The sequence below is a fragment of the Sugiyamaella lignohabitans genome, chromosome A (genome assembly GCF_001640025.1).
Source record: "Sugiyamaella lignohabitans strain CBS 10342 chromosome A, complete sequence".
Lineage (NCBI taxonomy): Eukaryota > Fungi > Ascomycota > Dipodascomycetes > Dipodascales > Trichomonascaceae > Sugiyamaella > Sugiyamaella lignohabitans.
In genome coordinates, this window is record NC_031672.1 from 5,275,707 (window position 1) to 5,301,624 (window position 25,918).

General features: G+C 42.0%; 12 protein-coding genes across 12 annotated transcripts; 6 read left to right on the forward strand and 6 right to left on the reverse strand.

Annotated features, from left to right (window-relative positions):
- Positions 1-256: 256 nt before the first annotated feature.
- On the forward strand, positions 257-1,168 carry AWJ20_1730 (uncharacterized protein; the record flags this gene model as incomplete). The annotated part of the gene is made up of 1 exon (XM_018878633.1): positions 257-1,168. The coding sequence occupies one exon, from the start codon at positions 257-259 to the stop codon at positions 1,166-1,168; it is 912 nt and encodes a 303-aa protein (XP_018735916.1).
- A 104-nt stretch (positions 1,169-1,272) lies between these two features.
- On the reverse strand, positions 1,273-2,259 carry TSC13 (trans-2-enoyl-CoA reductase (NADPH) TSC13; the record flags this gene model as incomplete). Its single annotated transcript, XM_018878634.1, has 1 exon — positions 1,273-2,259. The coding sequence occupies one exon, from the start codon at positions 2,257-2,259 to the stop codon at positions 1,273-1,275; it is 987 nt and encodes a 328-aa protein (XP_018735917.1).
- A 582-nt stretch (positions 2,260-2,841) lies between these two features.
- Positions 2,842-5,427, forward strand: AWJ20_1732 (non-specific serine/threonine protein kinase; the record flags this gene model as incomplete). Its single annotated transcript, XM_018878635.1, has 1 exon — positions 2,842-5,427. The coding sequence occupies one exon, from the start codon at positions 2,842-2,844 to the stop codon at positions 5,425-5,427; it is 2,586 nt and encodes an 861-aa protein (XP_018735918.1).
- Positions 5,428-5,548: 121 nt separating this feature from the next.
- CDC60 (leucine--tRNA ligase CDC60) lies at positions 5,549-8,698 on the reverse strand (the record flags this gene model as incomplete). Its single annotated transcript, XM_018878636.1, has 1 exon — positions 5,549-8,698. The coding sequence occupies one exon, from the start codon at positions 8,696-8,698 to the stop codon at positions 5,549-5,551; it is 3,150 nt and encodes a 1,049-aa protein (XP_018735919.1).
- Positions 8,699-9,318: 620 nt separating this feature from the next.
- Positions 9,319-10,617, reverse strand: GCD1 (Gcd1p; the record flags this gene model as incomplete). Its single annotated transcript, XM_018878637.1, has 1 exon — positions 9,319-10,617. The coding sequence occupies one exon, from the start codon at positions 10,615-10,617 to the stop codon at positions 9,319-9,321; it is 1,299 nt and encodes a 432-aa protein (XP_018735920.1).
- Positions 10,618-11,247: 630 nt separating this feature from the next.
- RPT4 (proteasome regulatory particle base subunit RPT4) lies at positions 11,248-11,478 on the forward strand (the record flags this gene model as incomplete). The annotated part of the gene is made up of 1 exon (XM_018878638.1): positions 11,248-11,478. One exon carries the CDS (start codon positions 11,248-11,250, stop codon positions 11,476-11,478), a length of 231 nt encoding a protein of 76 aa, XP_018735921.1.
- A 300-nt stretch (positions 11,479-11,778) lies between these two features.
- Positions 11,779-12,627, forward strand: RPT4 (proteasome regulatory particle base subunit RPT4; the record flags this gene model as incomplete). The annotated part of the gene is made up of 1 exon (XM_018878639.1): positions 11,779-12,627. One exon carries the CDS (start codon positions 11,779-11,781, stop codon positions 12,625-12,627), a length of 849 nt encoding a protein of 282 aa, XP_018735922.1.
- A 198-nt stretch (positions 12,628-12,825) lies between these two features.
- Positions 12,826-14,352, reverse strand: AWJ20_1737 (N-acetyltransferase (predicted); the record flags this gene model as incomplete). The annotated part of the gene is made up of 1 exon (XM_018878640.1): positions 12,826-14,352. One exon carries the CDS (start codon positions 14,350-14,352, stop codon positions 12,826-12,828), a length of 1,527 nt encoding a protein of 508 aa, XP_018735923.1.
- A 1,084-nt stretch (positions 14,353-15,436) lies between these two features.
- AWJ20_1738 (N-acetyltransferase (predicted)) lies at positions 15,437-16,864 on the reverse strand (the record flags this gene model as incomplete). Its single annotated transcript, XM_018878641.1, has 1 exon — positions 15,437-16,864. The coding sequence occupies one exon, from the start codon at positions 16,862-16,864 to the stop codon at positions 15,437-15,439; it is 1,428 nt and encodes a 475-aa protein (XP_018735924.1).
- Positions 16,865-17,852: 988 nt separating this feature from the next.
- On the reverse strand, positions 17,853-18,365 carry HNT3 (Hnt3p; the record flags this gene model as incomplete). Its single annotated transcript, XM_018878642.1, has 1 exon — positions 17,853-18,365. The coding sequence occupies one exon, from the start codon at positions 18,363-18,365 to the stop codon at positions 17,853-17,855; it is 513 nt and encodes a 170-aa protein (XP_018735925.1).
- A 1,157-nt stretch (positions 18,366-19,522) lies between these two features.
- On the forward strand, positions 19,523-20,833 carry SEC61 (translocon subunit SEC61; the record flags this gene model as incomplete). Its single annotated transcript, XM_018878644.1, has 1 exon — positions 19,523-20,833. The coding sequence occupies one exon, from the start codon at positions 19,523-19,525 to the stop codon at positions 20,831-20,833; it is 1,311 nt and encodes a 436-aa protein (XP_018735926.1).
- A 2,435-nt stretch (positions 20,834-23,268) lies between these two features.
- Positions 23,269-23,604, forward strand: AWJ20_1741 (uncharacterized protein; the record flags this gene model as incomplete). The annotated part of the gene is made up of 1 exon (XM_018878645.1): positions 23,269-23,604. The coding sequence occupies one exon, from the start codon at positions 23,269-23,271 to the stop codon at positions 23,602-23,604; it is 336 nt and encodes a 111-aa protein (XP_018735927.1).
- Between the last annotated feature and the right edge of the window lie 2,314 nt (positions 23,605-25,918).

Sequence of the window (25,918 nt, forward strand, 5' to 3'; positions counted from 1 at the left end):
TACGACTTAAACATGATCACACTGGTTATTTGTTCCGTTGTCTCGTATATCCATCATCGCACGTTACATTATCCAATGCTTGCATGCATCTTGTACGTATTGTGGGGTAATCAGGAATATATTTCCGTAATATTGAAGTCATATGGCAAATCAGATAAGCATCCCCAAATATATAAATAGCCAAATATTTGTGTAGTTAGGTATTAAATACAATTTTTAAAATTAAATTATATTTTTCTCTCGATTCTCAATAATAATGTCTAAACCGGTTGTGGCAGTTGTTGGCTTTAATGGTAATCTCGGCCGTCCTATTGTCAACGCTTTGACAAGTCACCTATTCAGAAATAATTTCTCTCTACCTGTGAGAGTCATTACAAGGGATTCGTCTAAAGTGAAAGAGGACGAGTATCCTGCTTCGGATGTGAAGTTTTATGAAGCACACGACCTGGACACGTACGTTAAGGCTTTGACAGGGGTTAATGCTGTCCTCGATGTCAGAGCGGTCGCTGCGCTGGCAGATCTTTCATTGATTGAGGCTGCTAAAAAGGCTGGTGTCACACTATACTCACCCTCGGACTATGGGGTTGACTATTATAAGGCGGGAGAATTTAGGACCCTTTTCAAGCGCAAGTTGGATAGTGCTGCACATGCTAAGGCACTGGGCCTTCAGGTGGTACAATTTCATACTGGATTCTTCTTAGAAGGCGCTTTGAAGGCAGTCCCTAAACTTATATTTGTTGACCCAACTAATAAGACCGCAAATTATCCAGGCGACGGGTCCCAGGAGGTTACATTTACTTCCCTCCGCAATATCGGACAGGCGGTTGCAGGAGTCCTGTCGCATCCTTTCAACGAGATCCCTGAGCAGGTATATATAGGAGGAGATATTCGTTCCATCAAAGAGACCGTTCAAACTTATGAGCAAGTAACCGAAATTTCCTTGCAACATCAATCAAAGAGTGTTGAAGATTTTGTAAAAGTCGCTCAGGATCATGCCGCAAAGGGTACCCTGTTGGCAGGTTTCCAGGATGTTCTTCTTGCTCTTGCTGTCTCGACCAATTCAGCCAACTTCAGTGATAGAGTCAGCAACAAACTTGCAAACCCTGGAGACCTATTTGAGTGGGATACTGTGTCTAAGATTGCACCTACACTTCTGTCACAAAAATAGTCTCAGAATTATGACAATATGTTTTCTAGTTTTATTTAATACATCATGTTTCAGAGGTTGTAATATGTGATATCTTCGCGCTCCCCTTGATGTTTAACCCTTTATTAAATCAAATAGGGTACGTAGATCTTACGATCCTTGGGGTAATCGGGAAATTCCTTTCTATAACGACGGTGTTTCTTAACAGCCCAGACCCACATTTGGGCGGTGGCAACAACGAAAAAGACCAGAGCAGACCAGTTTTGTGAAAGTAGGAAGATTGCGAGCCATCCGACGCTTTCAAAAAAGTAATTGGGACAAGAGACAAGATTGAATCCAAAACCATATGGAATCTTGCGTTCAGTTGAACCGGTGGTTCGGAGATTACTAAGAATCACATGAGTTCTGTAGTTGGCGAGCTCAGCGAATACCCACAAGAAAGAAATTGCCAAGTACGAGATCTCACTCAACTCAAACAATGATTGTCTGCTGAACAAGTATTTGGACAAAGTAGAAGCATGTGAGCTAAAAAATGAGCTTGGTGCATAAGTGAAGTATCCTAACAGAATACCAGATAGACCCCAGTAGTGACCTGAATTTTTGAATACATTGAAGAGTGGCATAGTAGCCAAAGAGAATTTGTGAACAAAAACAGTTTCAAACTCACGTTTAAGGAAGTGCAAAATAACAAATCCAAAAATCAGAGCCTGCTCCCTAGTATGCTCAAATTCAGTACCATACACCAAGGTCTGAGCAAAATAGAAAAACGGGTGAATGAATAATGGGCCGAAATACTCGATAATGAATACGGTTCTCCAAGCCAATTGTGGACCAAGATCTTTAACATTGATGGTGATAGTGTCTTCGGTTCCAAAATAATCACCGATATTTTCTTTAGGGTCCAAAGCGATATCAGACTTCTTCTTATCCTTTCCGGCTGTTGGTTTACCATCAGCCGGTGGAATAGACAACCGGAGGCGATTCTGAGACAATCCTGTGGCCTTGGATAGCAAACGAGTAATTTCCTTCACCGGAGTACCAGAGCTCAAATCCAAATTCTCCGGTAAACGCGTAATGCGCTTGCCCCGCGATTTGAATAGAATGTTTACCATCTTTATTGATCCTTGGGCAATGTGTCTCACCCGAAACTTAGCAACAATTATTCTTCGACATCTCTAGCACAAATTGGGGACTGTTTAACCCTAACCCTAAATTTGATGCTATAACAACAAGTGCAAGCCAAGGGTGTTTCTGGCAGTCGAGAAATTGATAGAGGATAATTGTGGAAATGTCTTTCGTTATATTCTACTAGGGGAATCCCCATCACTCAATTAATTATAAAGTATTGATGTACCATATATTATATGCTTTCCTGGCTAAAAATATAAATCAGGGGTAGACGCACTTTGCACGGCTGACTGAACGGGAAGCTGTCTGTCGAACGCACCACCTGCATTCTGTGTGCAAGTGGTAATTTAATGGTGGGTCGGGGTATTTGGTCTCCTTATTTTTCTTCTGATATAGATCGAAACCTTAATATTACAAAAGTTGGCTCAATCGATAGTGGATTTTAAAGTTTGGTGGATTGTGTGGCCGCTATTGTATGCCACTTAATCGCAGCATATCTAGTTTTTACAGTAGGGAGGCTAAACCTGATCACTCTGTTTAGATGACCCGGTTTGTAAACAAGAATAATGTATGGAACAGTTGATAGAGTCAACGCCCAGAATGCAAAGGCAAAACTGGCAGACTCTTATACAAAACTGTTACGCGAAATCACTACGCCTACAATTTCTTCTGGTACGTTTTCCATAGGCAACTATTCCATTATCCGTCTTATTGGTACTGGCAGTTTTGGCAAAGTGTACCTTGCTAGCCACAAGTTTACGAAATCAAAGGTGGTATTGAAATCATCACCTAAAGAACAGCCGAATTTGGTACGTGAGATCCATCATCATCGACAATTTAAACATCCTCATATTGCTAGACTGTATGAGATTATTGTTACCGAGACTTCAGTATGGATGGTTTTGGAGTACTGTCCAGGGGACGAGCTATATACATACCTGGTGAACAATAATGGACAGCTGAAACCAGACGAGACCAAGAAGATATTCTCTGAACTCTGTGGTGCTGTAACCTATACACACTCAAAGAATTGTGCCCACAGAGATATTAAACTTGAGAATACACTATTAGACAAACGCCATAATGTGAAATTAGTGGATTTTGGGTTTACAAGGGAATACGAGAACAGTCGGACCATGCTTGATACCGTGTGTGGTACCAGTTGTTATATGGCTCCTGAGATCTTGATGGGAAAGAAATATTCTGGTGAAGCTATTGATGTGTGGTCATTGGGCGTCATACTGTATACTCTTTTATATGGCGAAATGCCCTTTGAGGAAGAAACTGATGTTGATACTAGGATGAAGATTATAAATGAGGAGCCTAGTTATGGAGATTTTGTACGTGGTAAGCCAGTTCCAGAGGATGGCAAGAACCTCGTCAAGTTATTATTATCTAAGGACCCTAAACAGAGACTGGCTCTAGAGGAAATATTACAGCATCCATACCTGGAAGACTACGGATTATTGCAACGCAATATATTGGCCACCAAAGAGCCCAAGCCATTTTCAACTAAATCAGAGAAAAAGGTTTTACGGAGTTTGAAATCTTCTAATATCGACATCAGTAATTTGGCTGAATCAGTTCTTTCTCAAAGCTGTGATTCATTAGCAGGGTTTTGGGCTCTCGCTGTAGAACGACAAACTAAAATTGATCTTAAGAAACACAGACGCTCAAGCTTGGGTATAAAGCTTACGAAGCGTGATGGTATAGAAAAAGACGGTGGTGACGATGAAAGCAGGGGACCGGCATCTCCCAAAGGTAGTGTGCATGGGGTCAGCCGATTCAGATCCCCGAGTGCTCCTCATTCGCCTCGGTCTCCCCTTGGTAAATTTGCGTCTTCTATTCGCTCTTCGAGTGATCGGGAGAGGTCGGATAGAATTGACCGGATGGAAAGGGCCGACAAACTTGTTGAAATGAATAGCAGCCCTATAAATGGTACAGCAGATAGTCATCTAGCTGAAGTTTCTAATGACCCACCGGCGAATATTGGTGAGATTAGTTCTAGTGTTGGAAAAAGTAATCCTCATAACCAACAAGCGGCCGAATCTGGGAACACCAAATCTGGCTTAGATGGCCCGTCCAGTTTAACGGTTTCCAATCAGTCTATCAACGATTTTCCAGAATTAACGACCCATCCATCAATTATCGAGCGTACAAAAACCAAGGCATCTTCAACTTCGCGTGATATAAGGGCCTCTCTTAAGGCTACGATGATGAAAATAATTCTTATTGGTAGTTTAAGGCGACGCCAATCTGTTATTGATGTCGATGGCGCCCCCTCTACTGTTTCTGCATCAAGTACGCTAAAGTCCGCCCAGTCCAACCCTTCGCAATCTAACGTTCGTGGTCTCGATATACATGACGAATCAGGAGGAGAGATCGGTGGGCTCAACTCCTCCGACCGTCAACCAACTACGCTTATTATTCAACCTGATAGTGACAAGGATGAAATTGATCAACAGTCTCTCGTCGATCCAAATCAAAGTCGAAAAGAAAGGTCTAGCTCCGACTTCAATGATACTCTTGGTAGTTCTCAGAGTCGTGGTAAGCCGAGTCGTAAGCTTGCTGTTCTGGCGCGCCCTATTTCACAAATCTCACAAATCTCTCAGATTTCTGCATTTTCACAACTATCTCAATATTCAACGAATTCACAAATCTCGGCAGCACCGTCCCAATTATCACAAGAAAAAATAAACCAAGCATTCAATAAACCCCAGAGCGAGGGCAGTTCGCGACCAAAATATTCCCGTCGTTCCACATCTTCATCAATTTCATCATTAATTTCGAGACACCGTAAAACACACTCCAAAGCATCCAGCACCTCTAGTGCTTCTCTCAAATCAGCTCCGGGTAGCCCCAGAAGGGTAGCCTCCCCCGTACCGGGTTCACATTCTCCATTTCCAAGGGCACGAGGACGATTTAGTGAACATAGTGTTTTCCCCTCATCCAAGCTTGAAAGCCCAAGCTCACGAGTAAGACTTCGCAGAAAGTCTCCTTTTGCTGGGATCACTTCATATGGTCGTAGGCAATCCAACTCCAGTACGCGAAAAGCAGCGGCTGCAAAAGTTATAGAAGAAGGTGAAGAAGGCGAAGAAGACAATGTATACGAAGACATTGATCTAGATGACGACATTTTAAAACAAGAATAGCATTTTGATAATTTAACTTGACCTTTAGTAATAAAAGCATAGACAAGGCTAAATTATTAGTTTATTTAATTAATTTCTTAATATCACATTTTTTTCTAAATTTGGCTTCAATCTAAATGCATCAGATGTTGGCGATGACAATAGCGGGTTGTCCAGGAACAGCTTCCTGGACTTGCTTAACAGATGGAACCTCGACTTCCTCGCCAGAAATGATGTCCTTACCCTTCGTATTATCGTTTTCATCAATGGCAATAAGTTGAATCTCCTCGATTTTTGTAGCTTGAGGACTCTTTTTCAGAAGAGTAACAGTTGTCTTTACGGTATCAACCTCGCTAAAAGTCAGCTTACGATTAAAAACGGTGTTGGGGGGGAGCTTCTCAACCGTCAATTTAGTCTTTAAAGTATTGACAAATTGCATACCACGTTTAACATCACCAATCTTAGCAATCTTCTGTTTGAAATCTGGAGTGAAGTCGAGCGATAAGTTCTCAAAAGCATCTCTGACAACTTCAATGTATTCATCTTGCCATTTGGGAAATGCTAACGAAATGTAAAGGGACAATTTAGAAGGCTTCTTGGGATCAAAGTCATTACCCTTCTTCTTCTTCTTGAGTAAAGCACCTTCAGTTTCACGTGCAGATCTCGAAAGATTTCGGACATAGGCAAGAGCATCAGAAATTGACTTGTTGATGGGGCTATCAACCTTTGGGAAGTGGGCGTATTGCACCGACTCATTCTTTCCCAAGATATCACGCCAAACATATTCAGCAAAATGAGGGGCAATAGGAGTAAGGAGAAGAGCTTGAACCTCGATATATCTGCGGACAAGCTCTTTGTGCATACCTGTACCAACAGATGTAGTAGACTCCCGGTAATAATCACGAGCACTCTGGAAATCAAATAATCCAGACTTAAGGGCACCCTTGTACCAAGCATTCTCGTAATTATCCTTGGTAGCAGCAATGAGTTCATTCATTTCATTAGCAAAAGCTAAGTCAAAGAAGTTGTACTCATCAGCGCTGCCGGTACGAAGCTCAGAATCATTCTTAATGACCTCTTCCATCCATTCCTTCAGGTTATACAAACGCAAGATAGCAGCGTTAGCGTTGCTCTCATCAAAGTTGGCATCTTCAAATGTATCACCAGCATCGGCCAGAGCAATTCTAGCGGCATCAGCACCAAATTTTTTGACTATTTCTTCAAGAGTCATGAAGTTACCAGTAGATTTGGACATCTTTTCGTTGTTGAGCATCAAGTGACCATTAGCACGGATACCGCGGGGCCAAAATTCTTCAGGAAAGATAGCAGTATGTACGTAAATGAAAAATGTCAAATGATTGGGTATAAGATCCTTACCAGACACTCTGACATCTAGAGGATAAAAGTACTGGAATTCATGGCGCATTTTCATAAGCTTGTCTTTAGAAATGGTGGTGTTGAGGTTGCTCATATCATCGGTAGGATTGGTGAACACGAAATCCCAGACCTCATCAGTCATTTCCTCAACCTTAATATCCAAAAGACCCTTTTCTCTACCGTAAAAGTCGGAGTGAAGAAAGTGGGAAATGGTGTAATAAGCCATGTATATTGTGGAGTCTGATAGAGATTCAACCAGATACTGGGGATCCCAAGGAATCTTGGTACCGAGACCATAAGATCTAGAAAGAGCCCAGTTCTTCAACCAACCAAGTACCTTCTCAAAACCATGCTTGGTCTCGGGACTGTAAGTGTTCATTTGAGAAAGACATTGCTCAGCCTTAGCTCTCCATGAGTCCTCACCATAATCAGTATACCACTGGTCTTGAAGAGAAACAACACACTCATCACCACTTCTGGAAATGACCAATCCCTCAGGCTCGTCGTAAACAAAAGCTTCATTGCTTGCAATCAAATCAGCCTTCACCTTAGGCTTAGCATCTTCGACCTTTTCACCCTTGTATTTACCAATAACCATAACACCCTGGTAGAAATCTTCCTTGTATGCAAGTTCTTTGGCTTGGGCAAGAGCATCCTTGTCCTTGGGAGACTTAACCTTCAATTGCTCGATAATAGTTTTAGCGGTAACGGTACCATAAGTGGGAGTCTCAATAATGGCAACTGGCTCGAAAGAAGCCCACTCCCTTTCAATCTTATAGTACTCAGGCTTATTCTGGAGATCAATTGCAGTAATATAGTCATCTGGAGAGTTACTTGGAACTGAAGTAACGACACCAGTACCTTTGTTAGCCAAGACGGTCTCCATAGGAAGAACACGCAACTCAGGGTAGACGGAAAGAGGGGCCTTGATCTTGGCACCGATAATAACAGAACCAGAAATCTTGGCAGAAGCTTGATAATAACCTCTAACAGGTGTCAAGTCCTGGAATGACATGTTCTTGAAGGCACGCTCGGTACAAATGTAATAGTCGTTATTACCAGCATCGAAAATACCATATTCAATTTTAGGGCTAACAAAACAACAGGTCTGACCGTACATAGTCTCAGGACGCAGAGTAGCAGCAATTAGGTAGACGCTCTTGCCATTCAAGTCGAATGACTGCTCACTAAGGACCTTTTGTGCAGCCTCGGGCCATTCAGTAACCTTGATCTTGATAGCAGTGTACTCTTGAGGATTAACTGCCTCGCCAACCTGTCTATCGTGATCCATACATGGCTGATTGTCCTTAGCAGAAAAGATGGTATAACGCTTACCAAACTTAATCTTACCAGCTTCTCTCAATCTATTCATATTCCAACGAATGAAAGAATCATAGTAAGGGTTAGCATTAGTAGTAACAAAAGAACGACGCCAGTCAATTCTAGCACCAAAACTATTACAATCTCTTTGACAAAGAGGAGGAAAGTACTCAACCCAATAAAATGGGTCAGCAAACTTGCTAACTTCTTCACGAGGAATTCCCAACTGAAGCATAATCTCAAATTGGTACTTGGCTCTTCCTTGCTTTGCAACAGCCTTGGACTTCTTTGCAGTGAACTTTGATGGGTCGGTCTTAGTAGCGGGCTTTTTAGACTTCTCTGCCTCCTCTGCAGCAGCGGCGACAGCAGCCTCCTCTTCAGGAGTCGGAGCATTCTCGAAGTTTTCACCGAACTGCTCGATCTCACGAGTCAACTTGTCAGCACAGGCCTTGATGGGCATACCAGTACAATGAAAACCAAGTGGAAAGAGAGCATTCTTTCCCAACATTCTTTCATAACCAGTGGCAAACTCGACTTTCGAAAGAGTGAAACAGTGGCCAGCATGTAGAACACCATTCATATATGGATAAGCCATAGTAGCAAAGAACTTAGGATACTTGGCGCGAAGTTCTTCAGTAGTCAAAGATGAATCCTCGCTCTTAGGAGCGTCAACCTCAAAGACTTTCTCTTCGGCCCAAACCTTTTGATATTTCTTCTCAATATCGATGAGAGTGTCACGGCGTGCCGTCTAAATTTCACATTGTTAGAAACTTCTCGAATTGTAAATATTAGATACAGCCATCTCAGCTGTAGCTTTACAAAATGCTTCTTACTTACGTTCTCCATCTTGAGAGTCTTGGCCTCTGGGGCCGGTTTTGAATCAGACATTGTTCCAATTGTGTACAAAACAACAAACAGATGTGTGTCGACAATCTGATCTAAACTGAAAAATTGGTGATGCTTCTGACTCAACCCGACCTCGATCATCCATATTTATGTGGGTTAGGGTATTGTAGTACCGGGGTATCATGCAAGAGCCTTGGGTCGGAGCTTCTAGTACTCACGGTTAACTCATGGTCTCTCTAACGCTTCTCGCTTTGCTAATATTCCAAGCTTAAAGCTCCAGTCATTACCTGTTCGCCCGGAGTTGCGGGTCTAGGAATGAATTGCGGCTTGGGATTAGAGTCTAGCCATAAGAAATATATATTACATTATCTATGAACGGTCAAAAAGGCCATCATCATCCGAGTCCACATCGTCACCTTCAGAGACTTCCCATTGAGACTGACCGTCAGATCTGTCATCATCCTCGTCTTCTGAAGAAACAAGGGCATCAGTACCATGTATAGATTCGCCCTCTGAATCGCCATCCAGCAGGCTCTCCATTGTGAGGTTCTGAAGGGTCTCATTTTTAGCCTGGAAACCTTGAGCAACTTTGTACCCACCCTCGACATTACAAGATACAAGCCTCGCTTTGGACTGGATATTACACCCTTTGCCAATAACACAGTTTTCAAGTACAACGTCATCTTCAATCACAACTCCATCAAGGATTACACAACCTGTGATCCGACACTTTTTGCCGATTTTACAATCATGGCCAATAATAGTTCTCTTAATGCTAGTTCGCTCACTGACAGTTGTTCTCTCACCCAGAGTAGAATCAGCACCAATGGCAGCCTGTCCCTTGACTGCAGGTTGATTGTGTTGAGGACCAAGCTTTTTCGCCTGCAGTCTCATCATATACCTATTAGCCTCTAAGTATGCAGATATAGTGTTGACCCGAATAAATGTAGTCGGTTCTGATAAATCGTTCGTAGCGGGGATAATATTCATTGCTACTGTCTCAAGTGGTTGGCGATGGCGCCACGAACGACGAGCTATATCTCTGACAACCTTGTCAATATTTTTGTTCTGTGCATTGATTCGAGTGTTATCTTCGCTGTCTGGTGTAAGAAGAGAAAGCACCTTATGAGAACAAAAGAATATCGATGCTCGTAAAATTTTGTTTGATACAACGCTGTATGGAAATCGCCATAACATGCTCATCCTAACCTCTAATGCTTTTTTTCCTGAAATCTCTTCTTTATTGTAGACATCTAGTAGCACTGGATCAGAGCTTTTGTTATCTGGCGTGTGAACAATGTAATCAGCTACTAGCGACTTTTTATCAATAGCTTCCAGGTTATTCCTATAGTATATCCCAGAAACAAGGGCATTACCACCACCTTGGTTATTCCTATGCACATTAATAAGTGTCTCGGGGTCGATATCTGTAATAAAATCACATGGTAGAACAACAAAATCGTTGGAGATCTTGCTCGATAACTGCTGAAGAATCTGGCCCGAATGCTTAATATCTTCAACTGCAACCACCTCTATATTTTCTGTAGTATGAGCTTTTTCCACATAGCACTTGACTTCATCATAATGCCTTGATGATACAGCTACTGTAATTTCTAAGGTCATGTTAGGTTTACCATAACTTTGATCCAGTAACCAGACTTGAACCATCAATGCTTTCCAGAGCCTTTTTTAATTTAACTGAGTCAAGTCAAATCCGAACATCACCTCGTCTCTGTACTATCAGCGTCTATACCTACTATTAAATTTAGCTTTTTCACACCATGACAGAGTATAAGATATCATAGGCTTGTTAGCGATAGGAAGCAAAGGTTTGTAAGTTCCAGATGAGCGAACCCCAGAGAATGGACTCAAATTACGACCCTCTCCACAGAGGACAATAGCGTGGAACTCCATTATTTCCTAATGCCAAATGATTAAGCCAGTCAATTGACCTGATTCGTTGCCAGGACTTATAATGACGATGATGCCAATGCGGTTCTTTTTTTCGTTTTGATTCGGGCAAGGGGTCCTGACATGCTTACTCTAGAAGCACACACGGCTGTGCAGGACACAGATGCGGTTGTGATGGTGAATCGATAGTATGTTTCTCTGTCAGCAAAACGAGTCTCCTTCAGGTTGGTTACAATATAACATAAATTTACGGAATTAATCAATAACCCAACTATTTGACTGACTGATACATAGTACACGGCAATTGATCTACTGCTTGTATACGAGATTTACTGGCACAATTCATACTGGTAATAGCGTTCTGATCACAGCCGCCACCTCACATCCATGTCTGACGAACGAGACCCTTTATTGGCAGCTCTTGAACAAGAGTCTGGCCAGACCCAGTCTGCAACTTCAGAAATTGATGCCGCTCGTGAGAAGGCTTTAGAAGATTTCAAGAAAAAACTTAAAGACCATAGACAATGGGACGCCAAATTAAAAGAGCTGAGGCTCAATATTCGTGGCCTTGAGAAGCAATTCGATAAGACTGAAGACGTAAGTATTACACGCTTATAGCTGGATAACTGGTGTCCTAGTACTTTCTTATTGTTTTCGGCATAACCAGGTGGTAAACCACGAGAGTCCAAAGCTGGTGGTAAGCTCAAACAGAACGTGTACTAACATTCGTAGGATATTAAAGCACTTCAAAGTGTGGGCCAAATTATTGGCGAAGTTTTAAAGCAACTTGATGAGGAACGCTTCATCGTCAAAGCATCCAATGGTCCCAGATACATTGTCGGTTGCAGAAACAGCATTAAGAAGGAGTCGCTTAAGCAAGGTGTTCGTGTCGCCTTAGATATGACAACTTTGACCATCATGAGAGTGTTACCCCGTGAAGTTGATCCTTTGGTATATAATATGACAACTTTTGAACCAGGTAGTCTGACCTTTGGTGGAATTGGTGGTTTAAATGAGCAAATCAGAGAGCTTCGTGAGGTTATTGAGTTGCCTCTCAAGAACCCAGAACTATTCATTCGTGTTGGCATTAAACCTCCCAAGGGCGTACTTTTGTATGGGCCACCCGGTACTGGTAAGACTTTACTAGCAAAAGCGGTTGCAGCCACTATTGGAGCTAACTTCATATTTTCGCCTGCTTCTGCTATTGTCGACAAATATATTGGAGAATCGGCGAGATTGATCCGAGAGATGTTTGGATACGCAAAGGAACATGAGCCTTGTATTATTTTTATGGACGAGGTCGACGCTATTGGAGGAAGACGTTTCAGTGAGGGTACTTCTGCAGATCGTGAAATTCAGCGTACTTTAATGGAGTTGCTGAACCAAATGGATGGTTTCGATTACCTTGGTAAAACTAAGATCATCATGGCGACGAATCGTCCCGATACACTTGACCCTGCATTGCTTCGTGCCGGTCGTCTTGATAGGAAGATCGAAATTCCGCTTCCAAATGAGGTTGGTCGTCTAGAAATTTTCAAGATTCACACTCAAAGCGTTAGCAAACAAGGAGAGTTTGATTACGAAGCAGTGGTCAAGATGAGCGATGGTTTTAATGGTGCCGATATCCGTAATGTTGTTACGGAGGCAGGTTTCTTTGCTATCAGAGACGATAGAGATTATATTGTTCAAAACGACTTGATGAAGGCTGTCCGTAAGGTCGCTGAAGCTAAGAAACTCGAGGGCAAATTGGAATACGAAAAATTGTAGTTTGTAGAGCCTAAATTTATACTGCTGTTTTATACCGCTGTTGTATGCTTCTATATTTATCAGAATAAAGCATAGACGTCGCAAGTGGAGGTTCAGCTAATCGGAGCCTTCTCACAAATAATCCGATAACAAAATAGCAAAAATCGTTTATATCATTAGTCATAACATCATAAAATTACATAAAAAGAAGAAAAAGAGTTATGTCTCGAGCACATTGGAGAGAACATTAAGAAAGGAGTCTCGAATTTTACGAGCTCTCGTCCGCGCCTTGTCGTCACAAGCAAGGGAAAGAGTGAAGACGGCAGGACCATTATCAAGGGCTACAACATTAAGTGAGAATCCACTGCCAAGAGCATTGTTGTGAACAGTACTTGGTTGCGAGAATGTCAGCTTATTTAGCATGACCTCAGCATGGGTATTTCTTCTCCCCATTGATATAAGGCCTAAGTTATTCACCTCAAGAAGATTTTGCCGTGGCTTTTTCGTCATGGACTGGACTCGCTTTTTCATGTCTTCGGTGCTATTCCACACGGATGGGGTCGAGAGAGCACTTCGACAGAGAGATTCTGGACTGCTGGAGCTACTTGTTAAATAAGTGTTGAAATTCTTGGCCCATTTTTCAGGGAAAACAAACTGACGAATAGAAGAAGAAAAGTTTTCTAATGAATGCGTGATGTCAAGTGAGTAATTTCCTAGAGCTTCCTCATCTATACGACTCCTTAGTAGCGGCCTGGCGTTGACGGGCGTCGTTGTTAGCAGCTCCAACTCTTCCTGTGATAAAACATAGTTGGGAATATACTCCAGCACACATTGCATAAGAGCAGCATAGAACACTGAGGTCATGGTCACACCTCGGTGTTTTACATTAGCCATGAGTCTTCGAACAAAAATAGCGGGAATTTCGAATATCAGTGTGGATCCTGTATTTTTCGAGGAGCGTATGTCGGGACCAGCCCAGGCGATTTTTGGCTTGTTCATTTTCAGCAAACCTTTAAAAGATTGTTTAGTAGGTTTCATGTCGAAGAGATTCGTTAGACTATCGGGAAGGGATAATGGCGACGCTTCAACAGTCCAATTGGGTCTAGGCAATACAAGTTTATTTGGGAATGCCATATTCGTAGCGAGCTTTTTGTGAAAAAATACCCCTGAGGATTCGTCAAGGCATCCTCTGTCGAATACAAACGCAACTTCATATTCTGATAGTACATATAACCTCCATAGCGGTAAGTCGGTCCTATCATATGGGAGCTCGACCCGTCGAGACACAGTATTAAGAAATTCTCTTAGACTTTCTGTGGGATCAAATGTGACAACCTCCTCTAATTCAAAAGATTCAATTTTCTTCAGAACAAGATTTTTTTTATTTTGGCCAAAAATATTCGCCCCTAGCATTGGCTCCGAGGAGACCAAGTCTGCTAAAGCGGGGAATAAAATATCTCTAGTTATTGGTACAGAATATGTACCTGCAACCACGGCGATCGAAGTAGACATATTCATAACATTGTGATAAGCGCGTGATTTCTCAATTGAACTCAGTGAACGAGACTGAACCGGCGACATAATTGTGGAGGACGAATATAATGACGACCCTAGCGACTCATATGAAGTGGTAGAGCCATTAGACCTCATAGATGACCATGATGCTGTAGAAGAAGTCGATGCTCTGGATGACGCCCGTGAAGAACTCCTCAACGAAGCAAATGACTGGTACGATGATATTGACATTCGATTGTTCATTGTTACCATTGTTTTTAACTCTTAATAATTTTTTGGTGATTCAATTTAGTTTTCGGGTTTGACAGTTGGTCGGCTTGTCAACTCCTTGGCCGAGTTGACTTTTATTAAAAATGAATATATATTAAAAATTTCCTCATCTAGATTTAATGATTCCATGTCTTTCATTATATACCATGCCGGCAACGGGGACAGATGACAAGAGATCTCAGTATTATTTACTATTATAATAATTTATACCCCCTCCCCCTCCCTTTCTAACCGCCTAAAGCTGCAGGAGTAATTGTATAAATCCGTGCATACGGGTTTCGGTTCCTAATGCACATCACTGCGTACCCAAAATAGTATATCGTATATCACAAACGGAACCGGTGAACAGTTTGACTAAGTCACATGGGCCCGCTTCTGTTTGGTTCAGGATCTTGCGCGCGTTCATTAAAAATGCACATCTCCGTGTGCTGCAGCGAGCTTCGATATTATTTTGATAGATTAAGTGCTTATTTAAGTCTGCTGAAACTATACATACAATACACCGAAACAGGAATCTTGCATTTGATACATGCAGTTATACGTACTGATCAACTCAACGATCCCACTCGAATTAGCCCCTTAACCATTTTGGTTAAGTGGGTGGAGGATTGACTGTCTTTCAATCTCTCAACGTGGTAGTGGAAAGCAGGGGTGAGGGGGGGACATGTATAAAAACACGCTAAACTACTCTTTTTGGGGCAATTTCAACGGTGTAAAGGGTCCTGATTAATAAATCTCGAGACGCGTTAATCTCAGATAGAATAGAACAGTAACAAATTAACCTTTCAGACCAAAGCTGTTAGACTTCGTTCGTCTGCCATGGGGCCCCACTTGTGAAGCTGCTGGTGCAGCCGTTAGCGGATGCAAACTTTGGTGTTTCGAGTTCTGCTTCTGCTTTTCTCCTGTTGCTGCTGCTGCGGTCACTGCAGTGTACGTATAAATAAAACAGCAGCATGGCATGGCGGCGGTTCGGAAGATAGTTAGCCGGACAGTCGCGGTCTCCATTGTTATGATAATCATTATATGTGGATTGTTGTGCCTACAGTTACTCAATAAGATCACTAAGATAACCTAAAAAATAATCGCGAATTTCAGCACAATGAGATCTTGTCAACTTGTCATCGTCGCCAGCAACGCTTATTGAAAATGAAAGTGGGCCATTAGGTACACTAACGCTATTGAGCAAAAACGGTGCTCCCAGTGACGATGACGCTTGTGCAAAAACAAGCTTGGCGATCGAGAAGGTGCTATTGCTTCCACCAATCCTAGTGCCATTGCTGCTGGAGGCCGACACAGACACGTTGCCGAGATTTGAGATCTCCGCAAAAGAACGTCTGCCATGTTTCAGAGGCTTCAACAAATACTTACGTACATCTAAGTATCCAAGCATGCCGGCCGTATAAGCAGGAGATCTATTAATCAGACTTTGACCCAATCCAGATATGAATGTTTTAGCAATTGCTTCCAATGGCTGATCTTTAATATCCGAATCTAATTTAATAACATGATCGTAGGAGAAGACATAATTTCCTAGACTTCGGGCGCTCTCGATCTTATCATCGATAAAATATCGACGCGCATTTATGGGACATGCGTAGATCAAATCCCGATCTGTGAGGATATTGGAGTTTGCTGCTACATGTGCATACAGCGACTTCATATGTAAAGCAGCCAAAACCCCTGTCAACGAAGTATTATGGTTACGGGCGTAAGCAAGGAGTCGTGACAGCTTATCGGCATCAATGTCAAAAAAAACCGTCTGAGATCTGAAGGGACGCAAGGGCTTAGGAGGTTGCCACCCAGTTTCTTCCTGTGGTTCTGGCTTCTTAAAAAATGTTTCCTGAATCAGTGTTTTGAACATAAAAAAAAACGATGGGCGCATGTCAACCTTATCCTCAATTGGTTCTGACAGGTTTCTAGGTATTAAGTTAAAGTTAGACTTGATACCGGGGGTATTATCGGCACCGCGGCTCCTGCAGTAGGCCAGTTTCTTCTCCGTCGAGGCGGTTCCCAATGTAGTAGGTTTACCAGTGCTACTGGTGGTAGTCGCTTCATGTTCAGCTGTAGCTGGCTGAGACACAACTGCAGCGGCATCGGAACTGCCGTCAATTGCAGCATGTTCTTCTACGCAGACGTTCAATGCCTCTACCAATTTTGCGTGGAAAATTGCACCTGAATTTCCGTCAAATATAGAATGATCGAAACCCCACACAACCTGCTGTTCTGTATCTTTCCCAATGATATATAATCGCCAACATGGGCGCAGTTCATCGTCGTACATTGGAGATGATTGTTCCCAATCGACGTTAAACAATTTATCATTTACAAATGTTTCGAGATCGGTTTCCTCTGGTAGAAACTCAACTATCAAGTCTAGATTTATTCTCAGGAGTTGCCTTACAACTGGATTAGGTTTGGAGTTGTCAGCTGAAATATTAAAAACATTGGCCGTTAATAAAGTGTTTTCCTTCATAATTTTTTCCAGCGCTGGGTAAAGTGTGCTTTTGGTCAGGGGCTTGTTGTATACCGCTGCTACTATTACCATGGGCATCATCTTTAATACATGCCGATAAGCAGAGTATTTTTCCAAGTTTCCTAAGCAGTTAGTTAAAATAATAATATGGGACGGCACCCAGACGGTTTGATGCTTGCTTGCTGTTGAGAATAGTTAAAGTTGTCTCCGCTCTCAGCTATTCTCTCAACAACATTTCAGTCAATTGTCATTGCCGGTGGCGGGCTAAGCATCTCAATAACTTGCAGGAAAAGGGCAGTTGTAACATGCTATTACGCCTTAGTTACTTACCAATTTCACGTTCCATTTTGTTTTTACGATACTGATGAATAATTCAAATAATATTTTCAGTTATTTTTCAGTAATTTTTCTTGTCCTTTGATCTGGATCCATTATGGCGACAAGAAATGTATGCTGTTTTATAATGTTTTGACTAGCTGCATGTTCGGAAGAGTAGCCCCGTATCGTCTTAACGGGTGGGGCTGACTCCGACGAGGAGCTAGATACTGATAGTCTTTGTAGGTCCGATATGTTATTTAATATCATTTAAACCCCCGATTCTAGTTATCAGGTTTTGTAGTTAGTGTTAGTTGTACATTTGGGAACTTGGTAAGTATGGACAAATTCTGACCGACATGTCCACCCATAACAACTTTCGTCCTGTACGTGCCGTTTAGCTATCGTAATGTGATGTCTATGAACTTCTTTCTAACGGTCGACAAAAAGGAGTAAAGCATGCAACCAATCCATTTGTGAAAGGCCCGATATAAATTTGGAAATAGATACACAATTATAAAGCAGAGAACTAACCTCAATACGACATTTTTAGGAAGTAGACAATTATCGAACATTTTTGCGTCCGATCCGACAGATCTCTGCAGCTACCCCTGGATTTACCGAATCCAACAAGGATGTAAGGGTTAATAGCCCTAAGCAGCGATTCACTACATTACAACGGGTCGAATCTCTTATTGTATTCGGCAGACAAGTGTTCTTTTAACGCTTTAAAAGACCGGCCGAAATCCTTCTGACACCAGCAGCAAACAAGTGATTTCTTTCCAACCAAGTTAGTCATATAAGCAGAGTTGTATCTCTTGTCAAAGGGATCGAGATTTGGAATATCATCAAAATCAACAAAAAAACTCGTGCTAAATGAGTTGTAATGTTTAGCATTCTTCATCCTCTGCGAGCACATATCTTTTGATATGATATGGATATGGAGGTTGCTCAGAGAAGGCACAGCATGAACACCTACTCTTATGTAGTCATAAACTTCCTCCAAATCAATATCACTAGAGTTGGTTTTTTCAGCCACATTCTGCTTAATCAGAGAAGAATCCATTAGACCATCAGACAATACGTCACTTCTGTTTTCTTCATTGCTGTCATTGTTTGCAACTGGCTTAACGTCCAGACTAGACCTGTCACTGTCTATGGCCGTCTCACTACGAATACCTTTCATGAACACTTTGTAAGCCTCCAGACGAAACTTATCTACTATAACCTTTGTCTTGGCATAAACAGCTTCATTCACGAGACCCTTCAATGGGTGAAGCCGAGTAATCCGTTTGTCTCTTGGCATTACGAGCCAATGTACCCTTGCTTTCGGATACGCATCTTTTAATACCACGAAGTCATCATTGTAAAATATAACACCTTCACATTGCTTAGGATCATCAATATACTTTTGCAGCAAATGCTGAAACTACAGTCGTCAATTAGTTTCTGACTGGTGGATAATACTCATTTCAAAAGCTTAAACACATTGTCAACTTACAGCATTGCGATTTTTAGCCATGGTCTTGTCTACTGCTTATATGGAGCCATACTTATGAAACAAATATACCATTAATGTTTATAGTCCTTCAAACCATAGTTGAATAACACTGCTAAACACTCAATATGAACTCAAACAAAGACTCTCGCGAGACGGGAAATTAGCGTTTAGCTCACCATCGGTAGCCAAGTGTTAAAGCCCCCAATGATTCAGTTAAGTTGCAGAATCTCTGGGGGTCTACCATATACAGGCATATACCCCGGCCCTATACACCCTACCCTAATTTTTCACTACGCGATTTAAGCGGGGCGGCATGCCTGCCACGTAACTCTCTCTAGCTGCGAGCCCAGTCAGCCTCTCATGCCATCGGCTACGTAACTTCAATCCTCGAAGCACGAAACACTTTACAAATCTACGCGGTTGACAAGCACAAGCCTTTATTGAAATTAGGGATCGGTTAACACAAAAGAACAATGAGTGGTATGTATGATAACTAGAGAGTTCTGAAAGGTAGAGAGAGTTATGGAGTGGAATCAAATATTCCTTTGGATGATATTTCAGACACTTGGTTTATGACCTGCGGCATTGCTGAACGAGTTACAGATACTGACGACTGTTTGTCATTACGATTCATTTCATTTTTAAAATTTATATCTATTTCAACCATCTCTATTATGATTCACATTTTATGGTTCAGCGGACGATTAGATGATTAGAGGATAGTCCGGAAGAGCACTAGCTAACAAAATGTAGTTCGATTTCTTGATTTGGTGAAACCATTCACCCCGTTTTTGCCAGAGGTGGCAGCACCAGAGCGGAAGGTGCCATATCAACAAAAGATCATGTGGACTGCAGTGACGCTATTGATATTCTTGGTCATGAGTGAGATGCCCTTGTATGGAATTGTGTCTTCAGATAGTAGTGACCCTTTACTATGGCTACGTATGATGTTGGCCAGTAACCGTGGTACATTGATGGAGCTGGGTATTACTCCTATTGTTTCTGCCGGAATGGTTTTTCAACTGCTAGGTGGTACACATTTGATTGAAGTCAACATGGAAGACAAAGCCGACCGTGAATTATTCCAAACTGCTCAAAAGCTTTTGGCTATTATTTTGTCTCTTGGTCAAGCTACCGTCTATGTGCTGACTGGTATGTACGGTGTTCCTTCTAGTTTGGGAACTGGTGTCTGTTTGCTTTTGATTCTTCAGCTCGTCTTTGCTGGCTTGATTGTCATCTTACTTGACGAGTTGTTGCAAAAGGGATACGGTTTGGGTAGCGGTATCTCATTGTTCATTGCTACCAACATCTGTGAGCAAGTTCTTTGGAAGGCTTTCTCTCCAAACACAGTTAACAGTGGTAGAGGTTTCGAGTTCGAGGGCGCTGTTATCTCACTTGTCCATCTTCTGGTCACTAGAAAGGATAAAAAGAGAGCTCTGATCGAGGCTTTTTACCGTAGTAACTTGCCCAACATGTTCCAATTGTTGACCACTCTTGGTGTCTTTTTGGTTGTTGTCTACTTGCAAGGATTTAGAGTCGATATCCCCGTCAAGAGTACCAAGGCTAGAGGTCCCTATGGAGTCTACCCTATCCGTCTTTTCTACACCAGTAACTTGCCAATTATGCTTCAGTCAACTTTGACCAGTAATGTTTTCATTATTTCTCAAATGATTTTCTCTCGTTACCCTGAATCTCTTCTTTCTCAATTGATTGGTGTTTGGGAACCTCGTCCTGGTAGTGCCCAATTGTATGCTGTTTCAGGTTTGGCTTATTACATGCAACCTCCTTTCAGCTGGACCGAAGCCCTTCTTGATCCTATCAAGACGGTCATTTATGTAACTTTTGTTCTCTCTGCTTGTGCTGTCTTTTCCAAGACTTGGATTGAGATTTCCGGTACCAGTCCCCGTGACGTTGCCAAACAATTCAAAGACCAGGGATTGGTAATTGCTGGTCGTAGAGAAACCTCAGTCTACAAGGAACTTAAGCGCATCATTCCCACCGCCGCCGCCCTCGGCGGAGCGACTATCGGTGCTTTGTCCGTTGTCAGTGATCTTCTGGGAACTCTTGGCAGTGGTACTGGTATTCTTCTTGCTGTAACAACTATTTATGGCTATTTTGAAGCTGCGGCTAAAGAGGGCGCTATCAAATTTTAAGGGATAGTGTTTAGCACTCGGCGTACCTTTGGTGGCCATATCTAAAATCATGTAAAGGACTGGAACCCCATAAAAATATAAATAATCAGCAAATATGTATAGCATCTATAGGGAAGGAGTACCAGGGTTCATTCGTTGCATCCTGCAGAAGCTTCATATCCAGAAACTGTCCTCGTTCACTCCACCCGCTGGATAGATAATGTGGGCAACCTCGTAAAGGGAAGATTCACTGTGTATTGTGAGGAGCTCTGAAATGGTATCGTCGGGAGCATTAATCCCATCAAGATCGGAGATTAGTCCACGCTTGATAGCTTGTATGTTGACCACTTTAGTAACAGATCATCGCGTTTAAATTGATCATATACTTTTCGCGTTTGACAGAAGCGTCCATCAAAAGATACAGATGGGCCTATAACAGTGAGCTAGTTTAGACCAGCTAATAATCTTCCGCCACACAGACAGCGATCGATCGCTGATGTGTACTCTTGTTTTCAAGGCTGCATGAAAGCCACGACGACACCGTCGCAATCCGAATCGTGCAGAATTCGTACATTCTTTCATGAACGAACTCACAAGCCACTCCTATTGAATGAACATATCTACAAATGGCGCCTTTCTTAGGTAATTTATGTATCTTCTCTTTTACATGTATAACTGCTGGTTTCATTGGTATTACCCGTCCGTCAATAGCTAACAAAGAGAAAGATTGACAGGATTAAAGTTCATGGAATCCGCCTATACTGTATGAGGACCCCTGGTATGAGCAATGATATTGCCGTCAGTAACGACTAGCCCCTTGATCGCCTGCCGTCACTGTCGATCCACTGATTCTCGAGCAGCGAACGCGGAATAACTCTTTCCCAGCTCAGGGTCTGGTTAAGCGGGAGTTTCGGACTCTATTTCAGTCTCCATTCCTGGTAAACACAATTTACTGATTAGGGATGATAAGAGCCTATTATTGCCTTGAGTAGGTTCAAATGATTTTCTTCTCTTCAGAATTTCGACTGTTTTGGCCGTGTATGCCGGTTGTTGTAAAGTTAAGTCTGTTTTTGTGTTTACAGTGATAGGAGCCACGATGCAGATACCAGACAACAGCCTACTACCGCCGTTCAAAACCATAAAAAAAATGTCAAATAGCTATACTATACTTCCCGTAGAGTGATTTTTTATTAGATCACAGATATACGAGCTGGAAGGCTACCTCCCTTGGGTTTCAAGACTACGTAATCACTAGCTTATGGCTAGCATGAAAGTAAGCTAATGGATGATGCTCACTGGCATCAGCACATGTGGTGCTCTACAAACAGATTTATGCGTCGACGATCCCGTTGAAAGAGAAGTTTTTCCATGCTATGCGACGGTGGCTTCCCTTAAAAACAGCAATCACCACTACAATACCTAGCATGACAGGTATGACGGACTACTTCAAGGTTTTTGCAAGTGACGTATGAGGCAACGCAATTCGAGCGTGCTTCCTTTACTGTTCGGTGCGTGGCTGAGCCCTTAGCGGACCACTCGAAAAGCGGGTGCTATTGATACTCAATCGACGCCCTTGTTTTCCCGCTCGCAAAAGTGATTTTAAATCTTCGGGCTGTTCTGCCCTGACTCGTATCAGGCTGATATTCTTGTAATCTAGGAACAGCTAAAGGTCATCTACATCGGAATCTGGTATAGTACATGTATAAAAAGAAACGTGTATATGCACGCATCAACGCCTATGGTGGAGATCACCTTGATCGCATTTTGTGTCCCTCGGTTCCACGACCTATTAATACACGCGGTGTATTATCTGCCTTGATGCTTGTCAGATTGAAAAATATATAATGAGCTATAAAACAAGCATGACCATCTGACTATAAACGGGTTTAAACTCAAGTGTGTCTATGTACAGATAAGACTGGCAACTACTGTGAACCGAGACAAAGTGCAATGACGGGCTGCGGATCTCATGCTGCTATTACTATGCATATCGAGGGGCGGCTATGCAAAGAGAGAGGCAGCAGAAGTGCAGATCAGATGCACACTGGCTGCAACATTTAAGTGAATGTCCTAATTATACACATGAAGCGCCATTTGGAAGTGAAAAATGATGTTAAAAAAAGAAACGCATGAAAAACAAATCAACACCAAAAAAATAATAACAAGTACGCCAAACTCTCGTAATCACTGTGCTGTGTGTATGAAATATATATGTAATCGATTCCAGCTTGTTTTACATTTTTGGATGTTTTAGTCGAAACTGAAGTACACAAAATATTTATTCAGGGGGGCTCTAATAGGTGCAAAAAGGGCTGTTTAAAAGATTCTCTATATCATCATTTGGCTTAAACCTGTTTTTTTTTTTCCCTCGGTCACTACTACACCCAAGTATTTTCAGGGGAACCGGAACCAATATAGCAGAAGAATACTACAACTTAGACATTTGCATTTGGAAAATGAAGCTGCTAGCATCACTTCTCACTTTGTCGGCACTGACTCCAGTACTAGCTAAGATTGATTTCCTGCCCACGCCTTGGACTCCAGGGCCGTCAATGCCGGCACCTACAACACAAGCACAAACACTTGTATGGTCGACACAGACCCTTGCAAATGGACAGAAGACAACCATCCAGGTCCCTTACACTCAGGTTTTCACACAGAGATTTGTTAGTGTCGACGTCCCTCCAGCTGGCTCTGTTGGACTCGGAAAGTGGTCTTCCAATGGAGGTAAAGTTGGCGTTGTCAAACCAACTCAATATTTGACCGTCACTACTGCGCGTTCCAAATCCTGAGCATATTTCATATCCTTCTGATAGAGATAAGAAAAACTGCATTCTTCTTAGCATCATTTATCATTATTGCATTATTCCCTCTTCTGTGGTAAGCGCCGGATCACCATCCTTAGTTGAGGTTCCCTTATATATTTAGTTTAGAACAATATTCATAGTGGCAGTTATAACATTTTTTTTATTCATACTCGTTACTTCATATCGATTCTAACTTAATAAATAAACTTCGCGTGCTTCGCGAACAACACCAATCCAATTAATAAAACTACTAAACAGTACCTGATAGTCTTCAGCTGGTAGAAGTATACCTTTGTCATGAAGCGCCAAGATGAATATACAAATTAGCTTAACGCCGTTTTCTGTGAGACTCGTTTGTTGAAGATTGAATGATACAAACTCATAAATCAACAAACGAACATCATCTTCGCCTCCTACCAAGTTGCCAAGTATAATCATATGAACAAAATCCACACTGACATTGGTAGCTTTGACTCTTGTAAGTTGCCTCAAAACCTCAACTCGATATTCTTTTGTGGTATTGGGGCTCACTAGAAATCGCTGAAAAATCTCAGCTGTAACTGAATTGAAAGGGTTAAAAATAGCCTCCGGGATCGTCACAACAATTCCCGATTTTCGGTTCTCAGCTATAATTTTATCCACCAGCTCATTTACCAGCTCTCTTTCATGACGCGAGCCATGTTCCTTATTCTCATGTATTCTCTCCAGAGCGGTGAAAGGACCAACAGGATCTAGCACCGTCATAGTCTTGTCTAAAGTAGCTTCATCAATCCAGTGGGATTTTAAGATACTACGAAGCTTTGAAGTATCAATACTTGCCGGATCATGAACCGTATCCAGGCCCGCCTCTTCCGTGGTCACATTAACGCTTCTGCAATTACTTCGATCCAGTCTATCAGCCAGAGACGCATTCTGAGATAGAATTGCATATAACAATTTGCCTAGATTCGATTTCCCTAGACCATGCTCTTCAAGTCTATTAAGCAGTCGTACAAAGTGAACGACGAATGGATTCTTTGCTAGTCCATCTGCCCGGTATAGACGGTACATAACGTACTCTCCAACAACCACTGGGTAAAAATGTGGACCATCTAGCTCGTCATTATCAGCATGTTTATAATCGCTCAATGTCTCCACACACAACCGTTGTAGTATACTAGCAACTTGGAATCTCAGCCCATCTTCGTTAGCTGTGATCTTATCTGTACCAGTAGAATGTGTAATTTCTGTATAGACCGAAGACAGAGATCTCAAAGGTTTGCATACAATCTGGTCAACGGCTTCTTTTATCGCACTCTCCATTGAGTTGCCATCCTGACTAGCCATGTCTTGATCCAAGGTTGTATGACATGGCAAGGCTGAGCGACGGGGCCATTTGGACCCGTCTAATCCTCGCCTACAGATTTCAAAATGGGAAACCCCACAAAATCAAGGCTAGCTAATCGATAGAACGTAGGCACGAACTATAAGCTATATATAGACGTATAGTTACAAATAATATATTTTGCAATTACACAGCAAAAAATACACAGACATTAAAAACGAAATAAACAACTTTGTTTAATTTCCCAAGTTTTCACGTTTTGTCGTTGTTACTTGTTTAAGAGGAAGGAGAAGGGTTGGACTTTCTCTTACCGTTGGTCAAAGTGACATTGACGAAACGACGAGTGTACAAAATTCTCTTCTTAGCACGTCCCTTAGGAACCTTCTTCTTTTCTTGCTTCTCGACCTTAGGAGTCATGGCCTTAACACGACCGGCACGAGCGAGAGATCCGTGAACTTTTCCCTGTAGAAGTTAGTATTTGAAAACAACCTAAGCAAGAAGTGCCATAGACTACTAGAATTTCATTTAGAACCAATACAAGACTGTAGGACATGGTAGTATGGAGAATTCAACCACCACAATAACGACAAGCAGAATAGAAAATAATTATCACTATAACTGATTTCAATACTAATTCGGACGGTGAGACCGGTTTCGGATATTTGATTGCACTTCTCGAGATTTATCGAACTTTTCTTGTTGACTTTCGTACTTTTTGAATAAAGAATATTGATCCCTCTGAGTTGTTCGAATGTTGTCAGCTCCTGCCTATATACTCAGCTGGCGAGTGGCTACACATCTGAAAAAGGGCTCTAAATTCAAAACATATTCGTATAAAAACTGGTCAAAACCCACATTTCGACGTGAACTTATGATGTTTCATTCTCGAGTATCGCCCGGCGTTGCTGAAAAGATCCAGTTCCACTTATTTGTCTATCCTTGCTTCCGTACAGTCTCATACTCATTCTTTTAACT